Below are 16,883 nucleotides of genomic sequence, written 5' to 3' on the forward strand. Positions count from 1 at the left end.
ACAGATCAACAACTGAAAGAAACAAGAACAAACACACCACATGACACCATTATTTTTTGACCAATGTACCTGGAAAAACTCAATGCGGGAAAACCGTTACAGCTATATGAGGGTTTTCTTATTAAGCAATATCAGAGTACAATTTGGGTGCCGAAACTAGCCTACCCAACAAAGAATTTCCTTAGCAGTTATACCTCACAGTTTGAGAGAAATCTCTTGGCTGAAACCCCGGAAAATCCTTTCGGCAGCTCTTCAACACAAAATTGCTCCTGCAACCGCAGTGTCTGCCCAATCTGGACTGCGTCAGCCCCTCTCTGTCTCACGCTGGCCTTACGTCAGCTCTGGGAGCCTCTGTGTCAGCTACGCTGGCCCCTCTAGTGCTCTGCGCAGCACTTGGCTGCCTCTGCATGGCCCTGCGTGAGCCCTTGTTGGCTCTGCGTCACCCTCCCTGGTTGCTGCACTGCTCTCCCAGCACAATCTCTACCTTCTATGTTTCCCTGTACTCAATTCCCCTCAACTGCTCTCCCGATCACTGATTTTATCTCTCTTAGCAAACCCCGCTCTAGAGAATAGAATGACTGATCATTTGGTGTACTCTCCAAGTGACTCTAAAGCCTCCTCTTATACTTTTCCTGTTGACATCTCAACGGCCGAGATTAAGTCCCTAATCAATGGCTAAGATTAGATCTGGCTTGATCCATGTCTTTTGGACCACTCTAACACAGATTCATATTAATACAAAATATTAATTATTTTAATATCTCCTGATCTGTTTAGAATCTGCCCAAACCCTTTCTGGGTATTGGAGATCTCATGTGCCTCAACTTCTCCACCAAATTTCGTGGCTAGAGCATATCCGATGCTACCCCAAATCAACAAATAATTACAAATTCAACCATTGAAAAGGGAAAACACCTTTAGACAAAGACCCTCATAATTTACCCAACTGTGTGACACAATATTATCTAGTATGAAACCAAGTGTGTTTATAATAAAATTATTTAGCTACGGTGTTTGACTGCTAGGGACCATGCACTAAAATTATTCCTAAACACACTTTTACATAAGACTCGATAAACATTAGGCCTTACCTAAGACCCTGTCAATGAATTCCACCATATCTTTGGGGTTTAAGTTGGAAGGTTAACTCTGCTGTTTATTCGTGTTTACAAACACACATAATTCAGGGAGGTTAAAAAACTTCCTACGATTAAATCCTTTGCCAAAATCAGAGGCTTACCTAGGTGTTGTTACATAATTAAAAGGTCATACTAACATCATTTACAATACAACTTGCAGAAATTGGGTTTACAATGACATATTTATGCTGGCTGATGACTTTGATCCTTGAAAAAATTTTGCACACTGCTTCCTCGGACTGCTGAAACTATTGTGGATAATTGGCAGTAACCATCACAAGCTTGCAATTGTGTGAATGAGAATTCTAGATGAGGCACTGGGTTAAAAAAATTGCACAAGATAAATTCAGTTGGGAAACAAATCAACATATTTCATTCATTATCATATTATTTGTCTCATTTGGATTCCAACTATCTTTCATTCCTATGTTGAGTATTTTTGTGTATGTCAACTATTGTTCATTACATAGTCAAAGAATACAAATTTTCTGTCAGGTTGGGGATGAAATCTGCTGTTTATGATATATTCGAAGTAGACGGTAGTATTAGGGAACATTAGTGGTTGAATACATATGGATTATTGTTTAGCTTAGTTATATACAACTGAGGCATAGCATTTTCAACTGCCCTTCTCTTTTATCCTGTTAAAATATCTTCTATTTATTCGACTTTTCTGTGGAGATGTTTGAATTTTGACTAATAGATGCGGTTTGTATTAATGCTCATTGATATTACTTTCCATTGATGATTAATTATGGTCAGCGAACAGCGAAGATTTTCACTGAGACTGATTTTTGGGATGTAGATTTCTTGGTCTCTGCTGCTGTTTCCGAGTTTAAAGGCCCAACAATTTTTGGGGTTGTGAGATTTGCTCAAGTAAATATGGAACTCTCTAGAATTGAGGCAAACTTCAGTGGGTTGTCACCAGGGGTCCATGGTTGGTCCATAAACCAATATGGGGATTTGACAAAAGGTGCAGCAAGCACTGGGAAAATCTATAACACTTCAAGTTCTAATCATCTAAAAGAGGTACTTCATACCTTTGCTACTTGGGATTATTAATTCACTAATTAGATTCAATGACCAATCTGTCTATTGTGTACATTATTTCAGTCCTCCTATTTTCTGAATTTGAATTTTTAAGGTAGTGAACAGTTTGCATAACATTTTCCTGTTTCATTTTTTTTTTTAAATGTTCCAAACATTTTCCCATTTCATAACCCCATTCAAATGTACCGGGGTCATTGAAAATTTAGGCCATTCTAGTCGAATGCATACTGTAATTTTTTTGATATATCTTCCTCATTTGATATGTCCTTTCTAAGTGCTTTTAATTCTCTGCATCTTTTTGTAACACACACACACACACACACACACACACACATATAGTGAAGAGGCACATCCCAATGAAAGGACATTACTCTTAACGAAAGGGCACTCTTGCTTAGGTATATATACAAGCTCCTCATTTGTAATCCGATCATATCATTTTTTGATACATTTATTCTCTCTATATATATGGATTTCTATAAATTCTAATTATTTTGGATATTTAATTGGTGAGCCAGATTGGTTGTCACCAGTGTTGAAAATATCGGTATCGGCAAAATATTGGTGAGGGTCCAGAAAATATCTTATCGGCAATATCAGCGAAAATATCGGCAAATATCGGCAAGCATAAAAAATGCATAATATATTCATTTTTTTCAGATTTCTAAACATATAAAGTAATAACAACATGAACTAAACACATTGGCACATGAATATGAAGAAGACACTGATATATATGATGTCAAATAGAAATGATACATCAAACTTCAAAGGCGATACCAAATCCTGCTGATCTCTGATAATTGTCCAATCAAGGACTCAAACAAAATAACATCACATATCTTGCTGATCCTTGATAGTGATAATTGTCCAATCAAGGATTCAAACAAAATAAGTTCACATGTATAAAACTTTAAAAGTATTTCATCATCATGAGTTATAAACTTATATGTAGCAAAAGTTGCAAAACAAATAAAACTAGCAGCTATCTATCTGAGACCATTGGCCTCTCCCTAGCAGCTTTCTTTTTGTCTTGTTCAGCAATTGCTTCACGAGTTTTTTGTGTAACCTCTGCACTAGAAACCATACAAGGCATTACGTGTGCATCATATGCAGAGAGTCTAGCCAGATGATATTTCAATCGTGTAACCCCGGCCTGACATCTTGGTCCCACACAAGTTGCATGATATATATGCCTGATTTGCCCCACCAACAACCTCCCCATACTCCCAAAATGGTTCCAAGGCTTTTGGCATATTTGACATTTGTAGTGAACTAATTCAAACCTAGGGCACAAAAAAAACAAAAAATTGGCATTAAACCCCCCAACACAAAATGAAAAAATAATAACTATAAGTAATAACCACCTCATTCAAAAAAATTACTACATTATTTGCATTTTGCAATGTGAATGAAAAATGGCAATAAGAGGGTGCATAAGAAAGTTGGAAAAAAAATGAAGCTTGCTGTCCAAATATGGAGAAAACCCTTGCATTGGTTCATGGGCATGAAAATCATAGCAAATGGAAAAAAACAAAGAAACAAAATGCTGGTAGGCAAAGAGGCAAGCAAACATAACCCTAAATCTATGAAAAAATCATTAACATGGGGGTTTTTAAGAACATACCTGTTAATGGAAGAAATGAAGTTTGTCTCACTATTCTTCAATCTTTGATCCACAAAAAAATCTTAGTTGGTGGTGATAGTCGTTGTTTGATCCTCAAACCCTCCTTGACAACCACCACAAAACTCTTCTCCTTCCTTCCATAACACTCAGAAACAAAAATGAAGAAAAGAAACCAAGTTTTCCTTTCTCTAGCCACGGAAAAACACGCTTGGCGATATTTTACCAATATATTGCCGATATCTCGGAAATATTGCGATATTTTCAGATATCGCAATATTTCGGCTCGCCGAAAATATCGCGATATTTACGCTATTCGGCGATATTTCGCCGATATTATCTACACTAGTTGTCACACTTAATAGCATATAATTTAGTGTGGATCTTGTATATAGTCATTCTTATAGCCGATGCCAATATGTAGGTTACTTGTAGATATATGACAATCTTCTATCAGAGCAAGTTTACTTAACAGTGATATTAGAGAGGAGGATGAAATAAATATATTGTATTAATGCCCAGTTATTAAAATAGGCTGTCATTAGGACTACTGAAGCACCACCCTTATTAAACCCGCGGGTAAGAACGGTTCAGAAGGGAGGACAGGGGACCGTCATTAAACCCACGTTCTTTACCCTTACCCGACGGGTTTTGTACAAGACCCGTTTACCCTTATAAGACCCGCGGGTAGCCTATAAGACTCCCATCGAACCCCTATAAGACCCTTCGGGCAGCAAAACCCCCAAACTGTCCAAAAATTTGTTTTTTTTTTTTCAATTTTTTTCTTTTCTTTTTTGGAAATGAGGTGGAGGAAAAGGGAAATTGGAGGGAGTCGTGCAACATTGGTATTAACCATTGATGGTTTGAGGAAATGATATTCTCTTGGTTTGGCTTGTATTGAAGATCTTTGAACGACAATATGATTAGCAAAGTTTCATCTTATGTGTGGCATTCCATCTTCCGTCTCTTATTGATTTATATTCCCAGGATTCATGTTTAATGCTATTGCAATAAGAATTTGAAGCTAAGTGTGGTTTTTGTCACTTGGAAAAAGGCTTTGGATGAGGTGCATTGTATCTAAGGCTTTTGTTGCTTTTACTTAGTGGTTGACAGACCTTATCTATTACATGTCATTTCATTGCAAGATATGTTATTGATTATCAGCCTAAAGTAGGAGCTCGTCTTAATGTTATTTCAAGTTCATTCAAGCACATCTTTGGAAGGGCCTTTTACTCTTTTATTTCCAACCATATTAAATCTGCAACCATTACTAATTTTCTGCATGTTATAACAACAATTATTTCTCCCAATATTTATCATCCATAACAAGTTCTCTTTATTGCTTCATAGCTCCATATGCCCTTTGGGATATTTGGCACTAGTCTTTCCCCATCAATCACCTTTAAAATAAAGCTAATAAACTCGATAAAAATTTATTTTACCAAAGTAACTCTTCACTTCACCCAAACTCTTCACTTCACACATCTTGGTCATGAGTTATGGCCTTAGTAGTCCCTATGATGGATTAGTTCTTTCAATTTGCAACCCCATTTTGCTTTGGTTTTTTTGGAACAATTAGTCTCCACTTGATTTTTGCCTCCTTGTATAAACCCTCATACTTCTTGGGGGTATAATCAATCCCATTGTCTAATTTCAAGACTTCGATCCTCTTCCTTGTTTGGTGTCAACTAGAGTTTTGAACTCCTAAAACTTGCTAATGACCTCATCCTTGGTCTTTGAGAAGTAGATCCAAATCTTTTGAGAGAATTCATCGATAAATGAAACATATACATGCTTCCTAATATTCACGCTAATAAAATTAGTCTATAGACATCCAAATGCACCAAGTCTAAAATCTCCTTAGACCTATGCTCATTGCATGGGAAAATAGCCTTGGCGTGCTTGCCAAGTGTGCATCCTTTCCATACTCGTTGCTGAATGTTGAACTCTGGAATACCTGTGACTATCTCCCTTAGATAGGGAGTGCTTTATGATGCAAGTACCTCATCGTCTTGTGCCACAGGCACAACTCATACAAGCCATCTTTGTTATGTACTAGGGCTCGAATAGGTTCATCCTACGACTTGTATTAATTGCCTTCACTAACCACCTATCACTTGTGCTGCTTCTAGGTTAGATTCCTTTAGCTTGATGAGGACCTACTAGGTCTTGAACTCTACTACATGGCTCCTATTCCCCATAACTTAAATTGAAAGCAAGTTCTTCATGAAAGTTGGAACAAACAGAGCATTGTTAAAGTCTAAAAGGTTACTTGATTGGAACTAGACGAGAATGGTACCGACTCTTGCTACCGAGTACTTGACATCATCACCAAGTTCTACTTGAAGCCTTGAGTTGTGCCCTTTCAGATTGGAAAAATCTATCGAGCGCATGTCATATGCCTATGTACCCCATTGTCCACATACCAAGTATCCCTTGGAAATGTGTTGGTAGAAAGGCAAGATGCCATCGAGAAATCCTTCTGGAATTTGGTAGAAAACTCATTCCTTTGAGTTTCTGCAGAGGTTGCCATTTGCTTTTGCTACTACTGCCCTTTACTCTTCTTCTCATTTGGACACTATGATGCACAATGCCCATGCTTATGATAAATGATGCATTTGATCTTGCTCAAGTCCATCTTCCTTGGCCATGAATTTGACTCCTCATTATAGATATGAGATGATGTTATGAATTATTGCATATATTGTGGTTTTTATAACTTATAAGGATTGGAATTGTCATTAGTTTCTTTTTTGTGCTTAAAATTTATCACATTTTAAGTTTTTTTTTGTATTTTGACGCGTCTTGTACGAGTCTTATAAGGGTCGTTCCTGAGTCTTATATGAGTAGACGAGTCGATGCCTCGCCAAGTCTTGTATGAGTACGAGTCATGCAACATTGATTAGGACTGCTTTTATACCTTCCATTAACAAAGTGGGAAGTGTGGAAGGAAACTCTATTCTACCTACCTAATACAAAAATACAAGAAAGAACCCTGTAGCCCTGCAAAAGAAAGTGTAAAGTGGTATGAGAAATAGTGGTGCAATTTTATTAATGTCCATGAATGACCAAAGAACATGCAATGGGACTAGAAAATACATTTAATGAACATTGGAATGTGAAAGTAACGAGACTTCTTGTAATTGCTAAAAGATGAAGACAGACGACAAAAGACAAAAACATGACAAAGGGTGAAGTGGAGAGGCAAACCTTGGGAAGAGAAGAGACACTACTCTATGTCAGAGAGAGACATAGAAGAGGAGGGAATATATATATATATCCCTATCATTGTCAATCACTAGGAGGGAGCCATTGCAAAGCTTGATATTACTCTCAAGGGAAAGCTTTTCACTGAGAGAGCTTGGCTGGTAGAACATGGAAGGACCATGGAAGCAGTCTATCAAAAATCCTCTAACATCTAACATCTAATGTTGAAGCAATGTTATCAAAACCGAACTGGTTTCAGCGGAACCGGCCGGTCTGATCGGTTTAGGGCAAAATCGGTCCGAACTGGAAAAGGCCGGTTCAGTACCGAACCGGCTGGTTTCGTCACTGAACCGGTTCGGACCAGTTCAGAGACCGGTTCCGCTGGTTCGCAAGGTCCGTGGCTTGCAGCTTGGGCATAAAAAAACGTATTTATTTATTTATTTTTTTAATTTTTAATTTTTAGTTTTAATTTTTTTCCTAGTTTCTAGTGCTACTCTAGCCCCCCACGCCCCCCACATTATTCATTCGTGTCTTGCAATTCTTGAGCTGAGTTCGGTGAGGAGAATAGAGAGTTTTTTGCAGGGTTGTTCTGAGAGAGATGTTTTGCAGTTTTGAAGCGTTGATTGGAGTCTTGGAGCACTGTTGGGTTGGTAGATTTTCGAGCCATAATCCCATTGCAGACTTGGATGCTACTCATTCTTCAAATGAGGATGAAGAGGATGATCATGAATCAAATGATGACTGATGATTTGATCATTGATTTGCTGTAGATGTAGCTTGTAGTATTGTAGGCAGTAGTATAATACTATGATCTATCATGTTATTTTGGACAATAAAAGCATTTTAGAGCCTGCTTCTTGATGTTTGTAACATTTTTGGTTCAACGATGTTTTGCACTAAGTGCTATTTTGGTTTTATTTTCCAAGGAAAAAGGCGTAATTTTATTAGTTAAAACAAAATTACATGTTACATTTTACTGAGAACCAAGCATCATCAAGTCAAAGGACTGATGATAAGCAGAGATATGCAAAAAAAACATAAGTAATATACAATAAGGAGAAAGCTAGGCTTTCCTCCCCTTCTTTTTTTCCACCCTACGCCATTCTCCTTGAGATGGCGTATCAGAGACAAGTGCGAGTTGAAAACCAGGTTCAGGCCTTGCATTGTCCTTATCTGAGTCCGAGTTGTCTGTTGAGTGGGTACATTTGTACCCACTAGTATCCATATCTTTTGGGTTGTTTGCTGTTTATCCTGCATTCCATTGAGGTCCTAGGGGACTTCCCCTTGATTTTCTGGTACCTGTGTTGTCTGTTTGTTCCCGGTTTGTATAGTTTCCTCCACAACTTCCTCTTCCTCCTCGTCCTGACCGGGTGGAGGGAAATTCCATCCCTTGGGTTGTTTCCCATTCTTTTTCTTTCTGCCGATGCCTTTCTTGCCTTCTGGGTACATATTTTGTAGATGCCTTGTTTGTTTGAAGATTCAACATTTGAAGGCTGTGTTCTCATAGTCTAGTGTCTGAGTCCAGTGCATCTGTTTATGGATCAGTTGTATGCGGTTTGGTAATCCTTTGCTAAGATCTACTTCTACACATATCCGAGCATGTGTGAAGATCCTTTCTTCCAGTCTTTGGGTATCTGTCTTGATATATTTCCCAATGATGTTCCCGATTCCTGTGAGTACTCGCTCCTCCCAGAAATGGAGTGGGAGATTGTGCAGGTGGATCCACACCGACATTCTAGAGACAACCATGGTATTTGCATCGAAAGCAGGGAACCATGGTGTGATGGAAAGGCCCGTCGAACCCCAGAACCATGGACCTTCCTGAATAATACTGTCCCTAGCCTCTGTTGATGGGAATTTTACAATGAAAAACCCCTTAGAACATAGGTGAATTTCACAGTCTAGTGACCAATTAGTCAATATCCAATGAAATAACTCCGTAGGTTTTGGCCAAAAACAATTAAAACGATAAGTAATTGCTCGAGATTCAAAAGCAACATAGTGCTCATCTGTTTTTGAATTTTCGGGTAAGCTCTGGAATAAAGTTTAGAGGCTCCACAATGTATGGGCTAGGGGATATACCATCTTGTTTTTTTGGTTTTGCAGTTGTTCTATTCCCTTGTAGGATGTTCTTCAAAGAGGGTCCTCTGATTGTTTGCTTCTGTGCTTTTCGAAGAACTGCCCCCCAAAGCCAGTTCCAACCTTTAAGTTTTTGATGGTAGATCCCACACCCCCCCTTAATCTTAGATTGAGTATTATGGAGGATGTAGCTTGAATATGGTGTTCTTGTAGAGACTGAATATCCTGTAATACTTTGCCTTCGAAGATCAGGTTCTGCATTTGGACAGGGTAATCCGCCTGTTGCATAATGTTAAATTTTAGCTGCTGCACAATATCGCCAAGATTTACCCGTATTAACAGAGAACGCCCTTCCAGAAGTTTAATAAGATTTGGCTCTGGATGGGCGATGACATTTGCCTTGAGCCATACGCCCCTAGAAAGCCTGAAGTCCTCACTTCAATGGGGGGTCTGATAGTCACTAGGGGCCGCAGGGAATGCGTGGAGGCTGGGCATGGCGTCAAGACCATTGCAGCTAGGATGGAAACTCGTGCACAAGCCGACTGAGCCAATGGGGAACCTAAGAAGCCATGTGGAAGGTAGGAGCCGATGCCCAAAAATAGGAAAATCCAGAGTAGTTGAGCCCATTGAGTCGCATTCGACCCTGTTCCTGTTGTCCAAATCCGGTCCATGTTGGAGGCACGCAGAATTGTCACTTTCGAAATCATACTCCGCGCAGTCGCCACCTCCTGATTCCCAGTTTTGTTGTTGCCAAAATCTAAGAGATGGTGCTCGGGAAAACTAGGTTCCACCTCCCACCTGAGGTATGCTGCATGCATCCATTGAACTGAGCACCCCAGAGCCCCTTGTGACCCCTGCAAATGGAACAACCATGCAGCTCGGTTTCATGGGTACAATAAACTATGAGGCAAAAGCGGCCCATCTGCCTTGGATCAACCAACGAGACTCCCTACGAACGAGGCCAGTCCGCCTCTCCCAAATCTTTTTTTCCGCCATGTGAAGCCCTAGTTTTTGTTTGCGCCATTTTTCTCCTTATAAGTTTGCATGTGTGCTATTTTGGTTATATGCACTATTACTTGCTATATAAATGAGAACTTTTGCATATTTGTGTATAAATGGTTTGGATTCATATGGATGCACATGAATATATCCGTTTTTACTTTAAAATATGAATATTGTTTGTGTTTTTGGTAAACCGGTTTTTTTTCCAGTTCCAGTCCAGTTCCGACTAGTTCTTGATCCACAAGGTTTTCCGGTTGGATGACCGGTTTGGTTCTAATAACATTGTGTTGAAGAGAAGAAACTAATGATGGTATTTTTGTTGCTTCCTTTGAGCTTAGGGGAACACAACTTAAGGAGCGTGTGTGGTTTTGTAACCACATGGTGGTAAGGTGCTTACTGACCAAATGAGAGGATATGCACTATCTCACATATTTGATGTTCTTTGTATCCATTGCAGGGGAGTCTATGTGGTGCTTGGCACCTCTAGTCACCAGCAAATGTTGAAAATGGAGGTTATGAGCCTAGTGCTGTAGGGTATGGAATGGTCTCACGACAACCAGAGTTACAAGTGGATTCATTGATTCCTTCTAGTAACAATGATAAATTTCAAAAATAAGAGCTTCAAATCAGCCATGTAGAATTGAATCAAGAGAGTTTGTCCTTTCATATCCTAACTGTGATCCAAGAATAGTCCAATGAGATGCCATAACCGTGACATGGACCAGGCTCTATTCCTCCTCTAGCCATAAAGGCATAACAAATTGTGCCTTTCAACCTCATCCAACAATCCAATCCCTAAATGGAGTTACTTCTTCCTGAGCTACTAGGCATGGGATCAAGCCTTAAAACCTACCTTCCTAGGGCCTAGCCAATTGAGGACGAGTGTCATGATGCATTGTATTAGGGGGAGCAACTTTTGGTTCATCTAGAAGATGATCTTTCTCATAGTTTTCCAATGATCCCACATTCAAGTTTTGTTCTTTAGGGAGATCCTTAGAATGATTATTGCTTGGATATTAGGATTACTCATGACTCAGTTGAGTTGAGAATGATGGAGGTGTTTTAGGAAGCAAATCTAAAGAGTTTTCGCCCTTCTTCATTCTTCTTGATCACTTGTGAGAAATCATTTTCCAGATTTTATCCAATAGGCCTACTTGGTTATTTTATCCAATAGGCTTACTTGGTTTCTTGACTATTGAACACATGAATACATCTCTTTCCATCTTAAGAGATTTCATGATTGGCTGCATGGAGGGTTGACAAGAGTGTTGTGTCTATCTCTTCCTCTCAACTAGGGAAGATATGCCCATTCTTGTAAAGGAATGTACCCAAATTCCCTCTGAATTAGGGACTTATTAGGGCTCCCTCTCAACCAGGGACTCTCTTTTCATCAACAACTTCTTCTTCGTGGGTCCTTCAGCTGCTTGAACAATTTCTTTCCTTGATGTCATGAAATTCAATCGAGCTTCTTCCTTGTAGGGTGTAAAGAACAAAGTTCCTTCTACAGATTAATTATTCCAGAAGATTTGGAATATAAAGATATCCATGAGGATACAAATATTATATATTAAATGTGTGAATAAGAATGATTACAATTGAGAATGAGGGTCCTATATATATAGCCAGGTAAGTACCCTTTCACAAACAGGCATGTCTGTAAGACATGCCTTTTCATTGTTAACTAACTAATCATTAGTTCATTATTTATCGTTTATTATATTTATATTTATATTTACATTTATTATTTTATTATGAATTATATTCATAACATAGGGCATTAGTCATCAATCACTTTCTTCCTTGGTTCGTCATGTCATTCCTTCCTTCATGGAAAGTGGCCTTCTTGGTACATATCTGGAACCTTATTCATATGGCTACTTCTTTCTCATCATGCTTCTTTCACGAATTTACATTCACCTCATGAATGTTAGTTGTACTTGCATTTACAACTCTTGTTCCAGGAGCCCTACATGAACTCATCCAGATATTATTCAAGAAATCAAAACATATCATTAAATCAAATAGTACCTTACGAGATGGCTCTCCATCATGACATCTTCTTGTAGGTATCAACATCCTGGATACATGTTGACACATCTCCCAAAGATGTCCATTGTCAAGGGTCTCCATCTTTTTCAGACTTCCATCAGAGTATGTCATATCTTTTTGGGAGATTTCCTAGTCAAATCTCCTTGGTCTTCTTGGATGTTGATTACTTTTACTATGGTTGCATATCTCATGATCTCTTCCTTCCTTTCTTCACACATTCTTTTCCCAGGAGCTTCAGAGTTCCTTAATTGTAGTCAACCACCTCATACTTCATATGAGGACATATTATGTTGATTTCATCTAGTGTGATTCATGCCTTTTGGAACCTATTATAAGAGGAGATTTCTTTTTCCTTCGATCATGCTTCTCAAGATAGTAGTGATCCATGTTACTTGCAACTATACGACATGACATTATAATATTAAACACAAACATATATATTATATACCTCATTTATCTTTAGGTCATCTAGGTTTCTTTCAGTAGCTTCCTTGATTGAAGTGTCTTCAATCCCTTGATCTGCTTCATCTCTTATGTCATCATAAAATCATCCATGAATTCCACAAGTTGGAGTTTCTGATGAAACACTTGCTTCCTCTCTAGATTAGTGATCCCTCCGATGAGGATTCTATCAGAGAATCTTGAGGATCTTGCATATCCCCATCTGGCAGATGCTTCCTTGTATGATGAGCCTTGTCCTAGATGGCTTCATCTTTCCTTCAATGTCCAATGAATTACTTGAGAGCTATATCCTTCATGTTTGACTACCATGGATTTTGTCCTTCATGATTCCCATGGTGATGTCATGAGCTCTTGTTTCTAATTCTTCCATGATGCTTCTTATTATCATGCTCATATCAAAAGATTGAGGAACTTATGATGAGACCCTTTTGTGAGGGATACCATCTCAATTATTGTAGAGATTTGTTACTCCCTCTTTCCTTGGCCCTTTTCTTTTGCTTCCTCCATTTTTTGGCTATATGAGCTTTCTTTTCATAATCTTTCCATAGCACTATTCTGTCTTGTTTGAGTACCAAACTTCCCTTTCCTTTTTATCCCATGAATTTTGTTGCCCTCGTGATGATGTCATGAGTCTTTAATTCTTCTAAGATGTCATACTGCATCTTATTGTCCACATAACCTATGCAGGATCTAGGAGCTAGTGAGAGAGACTATCTTAATGATTTCTTACTCCCTCTTTCCGTGGAATTCTTTTTCCTCAGCTCTTCCTATCCTTTCAGTGATGAACACTTTCTTTTCTTGTAATGTTCATAATTCTTCTTCTAGCTTCTTTGATGTCTCCAATATTGTTTATGCGAGAGGACTTTAAGAGTTCCTTCTCATGAATTCAGAGGAGACCTTTTTCATTGATATGTTTCATGACTTCACTTATCTATGAGGACTATGACAACCCTCCTTATTTCATGCAAGGACCTTCGGTCACCCAACCAGCTTATCGATTTCCTTGCAAAACGAAGTCATTTAACCAAAATTGATTAAAGAAGGAAAAAATACCTACTTGTCATTTGAAGATGAAATCTTCACCTTGATCATGTTGAAAGTTGTTAAAGCAGGTCCATTGATGCTTCCTCTGGATGAGATCCTTGTTGTAATGATAGGATGCTTGCCTTCTTGCCTTCAAGATACTTCGACTTAACACATATGATCTTTATGATTAACAAATTGTTGGCATACTTGAGATGGCACTGTATTGCTATCACACTAGTGGACTATGGAACCTTGTCGCATTCCATTGAAATTGCAGCATCGTGTAGAACCATAGAGCATCGAGGTCACTTGCTATGATCATCACCTCATAGCATCGAGACCTATCTTTTAGTATTATTATGACTGTGTCAACGGAACCCATCATTACATATCGAGCACTGTCCATACAAACTACGACTGTGGTACATTGAGACCTATTTCTGAGCAGTGAGCACTGTGCTGTAGATGATCTGCTTCTATATGTCATCGAGTATGTATCAATTCGTCAAGACTGTATTCTTTATAGAAACGGTTCAACCCAAGGTTGTAACTATCAGTGGTATGTTGAGATCACTTTATTATTGAGATCACTGTATGACATAGACTGAGACTGCGAGAGGCACCGAAATTGTTGCCATGTACCCGAATTCTGAGCCCTTCATCTTTTGGCTGAGATTACTTAATCATAGCACTGAGACTGTGGGTAGTATGAGACTATGAAATTATCCGAGAAGTTCATATAAGGATCCAAATTAGTCTTATTGTAGTACTTGTCCTAAATTGTCTTGTTGTAATACTCAACCGAAATTACAGTGCTAGGTCCGAGATTCTTCCTGTAAGCTTCTTCAAGACAGTTCTTCACTTGAGACTGTGTACCATCGAACTGTGATATATGCCGAGGATATATGTTGGTGGTTTTATCTCCATTCATGACTGTAAACCAATCCTTGAGTGTCACTGTAACCATAACTTAGAAGCCCTTAGTTTGACTCTAACCATAGCTCTGATACCATGTTGAGAATTGGGTAGGGCAAACATTATTTTAAATTCTCTTACATGATTACTACTTTATTAGAATATATCTCTATTTAGTAATGCTCAGTCTTTTAGCTGTTTCTATTTTTTCTTTTAGCAGTTTCTTAGATGAAACTGTTTGTTCTATATTCTACATAGAAACCTGATGTTTCTATTATTGTAAATATCTTTGTATTATCATTGAGCTGTTTGCTCCAGGTCAATTAATTCATTCGATATTCTTTTACATGCGTGTTTCGCACTGTTTTATGGTATCAGAGCAAGGTTAAGAGATTTCTTGAACAGTAAATCTCTCTGCATCGTAATCTCTTGAGTCCTTTCTAAGGTCGAGCCCTCTGTAAGCCAGGCAGCCTTCACTGAGTCTTAGCCTCGGCTTTGCTCGCTGTGATAAAAGCTTACAGTCGTCCATCTCGATACAGAAATGGATTCTTCCCTTGCATGATCGTTTTATTAAGGAAATAACTTTGTGGCGGTGACTGTTTTCGTGGGAGCGGAATTTTTTTTTGGCTGACCAGTTTGCTTGGAATCGTGAATCCGGCTATCTTCTTCTTCGCCTGGCGGCTACTCGACCACAACGTGGAATTCCTCAGCAATCGTGATCCAGGTGTTTTCTCTCAAAACTCATTTGTTTTTTTTGAAAGTCGGAGTCGTGGGTTGAAAATTCGATCTGCAGGCAAAATCGTGGTTTTAGTCTCAATTGCTGTCAAACCCGTGGATATCTGTGGATACGCGTGCAATTTGAAACTTGTGGATAGATATTTGACACCTGTGGATATATATTTCAGATCTGTGGATACATATTTGAAAACCGTGGTCAATATATACATTTTGAAACCCGTGGATTTATACCTCAGACCCGTGGATACATTTTTGAAACCCGTGGTTCATTCTGTGGATAAATATTTGAAACACGTTGTTCATATATACATTTGAAACCCGTGATATATATTTCAGACCCGTGGATGCAAATTTCAAACCCGTGTTTATTTTCAAATGCGTATATGCCTGAGACGTGACGTGAAATATATATATACGTATATACCTGAGACGTATATACCTGAGACGTATATATCCGTGGTGTTTGCCGGCATACCTGAGACGTGAAATATATATACGTATATACCTGAGACGTATATATCCGTGGTGTTTGCCGGCATACCTGAGACGTGGTGTTTGACGGCATAAGTGGAGTGGTGTTTGCCGGCAGTGTAAACGTGAAGCTGAGACAGCACATATCCACATAAAGGTATTTTCAGATCCACGTAGTTTCCAGATCATAGTGACGGCATAACGCATCTTTTCAGGGATTTTCCAGTGACGGTATTTTCAAGTGACGCCATCTTCCAGATTCACGTGGTTACGTAGCGGTTTGATTAAAAGTTTATTGTGATTTTCTTTTGAAGTGGTGGGACCAGAACAGCGTATACAACACAGCTTGGACAGCGTCAGTTTACAATTTGTTAAGGTTATGTGTCTCGGCCCTTATTTCCTGTTTCTTTATCTCTGAAGTTTGGCATTTGTTTGCTCAAGGCTGCCTGTGAAGAATTTGTTCTGCAGCCTGTGTTAAACCGGCAGCTGTATAATCAATAAAATCACTTCAAACAGCAGTGTAAGACTTGTGAAAGAAGGGTACAGCTACAGCAGTGGAATCTGCTCTATTGCCATTTTTTTTTTAGACTGTGGAAATATATTTTGTGTGCTGGACTTCTGTATTGTCTTTGAGAAAATGGCCACGCTCACCAATCTGATGTTAGAAGGAAATCAAGCCTTTTACGCCTTTATGGCTAAAAGGTCTTCAGATCATGTTCCTTCTTCTGCATGGTACATTGATTCTGGTGCATCACGCCATTTCTCTCACAGGCGTGACTGGTTTATTGACTTCTCACCTTTCAGTGATTCCGTGGTATTTGGCGGAGGTGAAAAGTACACAGTGGCTGGCAGAGGTACAGTTCAAATTCAGTCTGGTGGGCGCACACTCATATTTCTGAATGTATACTATGTTCCTGGTATGGAAATTAATCTGCTGTCTGTCAGCCAGATTATGAGGAATTCTCCTCAGCTTGATGTTGTGTTCAGTGCACACAAGTGCTAAATTATTGACAGAGAGACTAGTCTAACAGTTGCTGTTGGCTTAGAGGACCATGGTCTATATAGGCTACTTGACACCGGTGACTCTCCAGAAGTGGCTCTAGCAGCGCGTGTCTCTCCCA

The 16,883-nt window shown here is 38.9% G+C and overlaps 1 protein-coding gene across 1 annotated transcript in view; it reads left to right on the plus strand.

Annotated features, from left to right (window-relative positions):
* CCS (copper chaperone for SOD1) overlaps window positions 1-16,883 on the plus strand; it is a 149,138-nt gene that overhangs the window by 101,786 nt on the left and 30,469 nt on the right. The window contains exon 5 of the mRNA XM_089405349.1: window positions 1,945-2,168. Within this exon, the coding sequence (XP_089261475.1) occupies window positions 1,945-2,168 (224 nt within the window). The remainder of the gene's footprint in view (window positions 1-1,944; window positions 2,169-16,883) is intronic.

Source organism: Pinus tabuliformis, chromosome 2_2 (assembly GCF_031772625.1).
Source record: "Pinus tabuliformis cultivar Carrire ecotype Pingquan chromosome 2_2, CPIR1, whole genome shotgun sequence".
Taxonomy (NCBI): Eukaryota; Viridiplantae; Streptophyta; class Pinopsida; order Pinales; family Pinaceae; genus Pinus; species Pinus tabuliformis.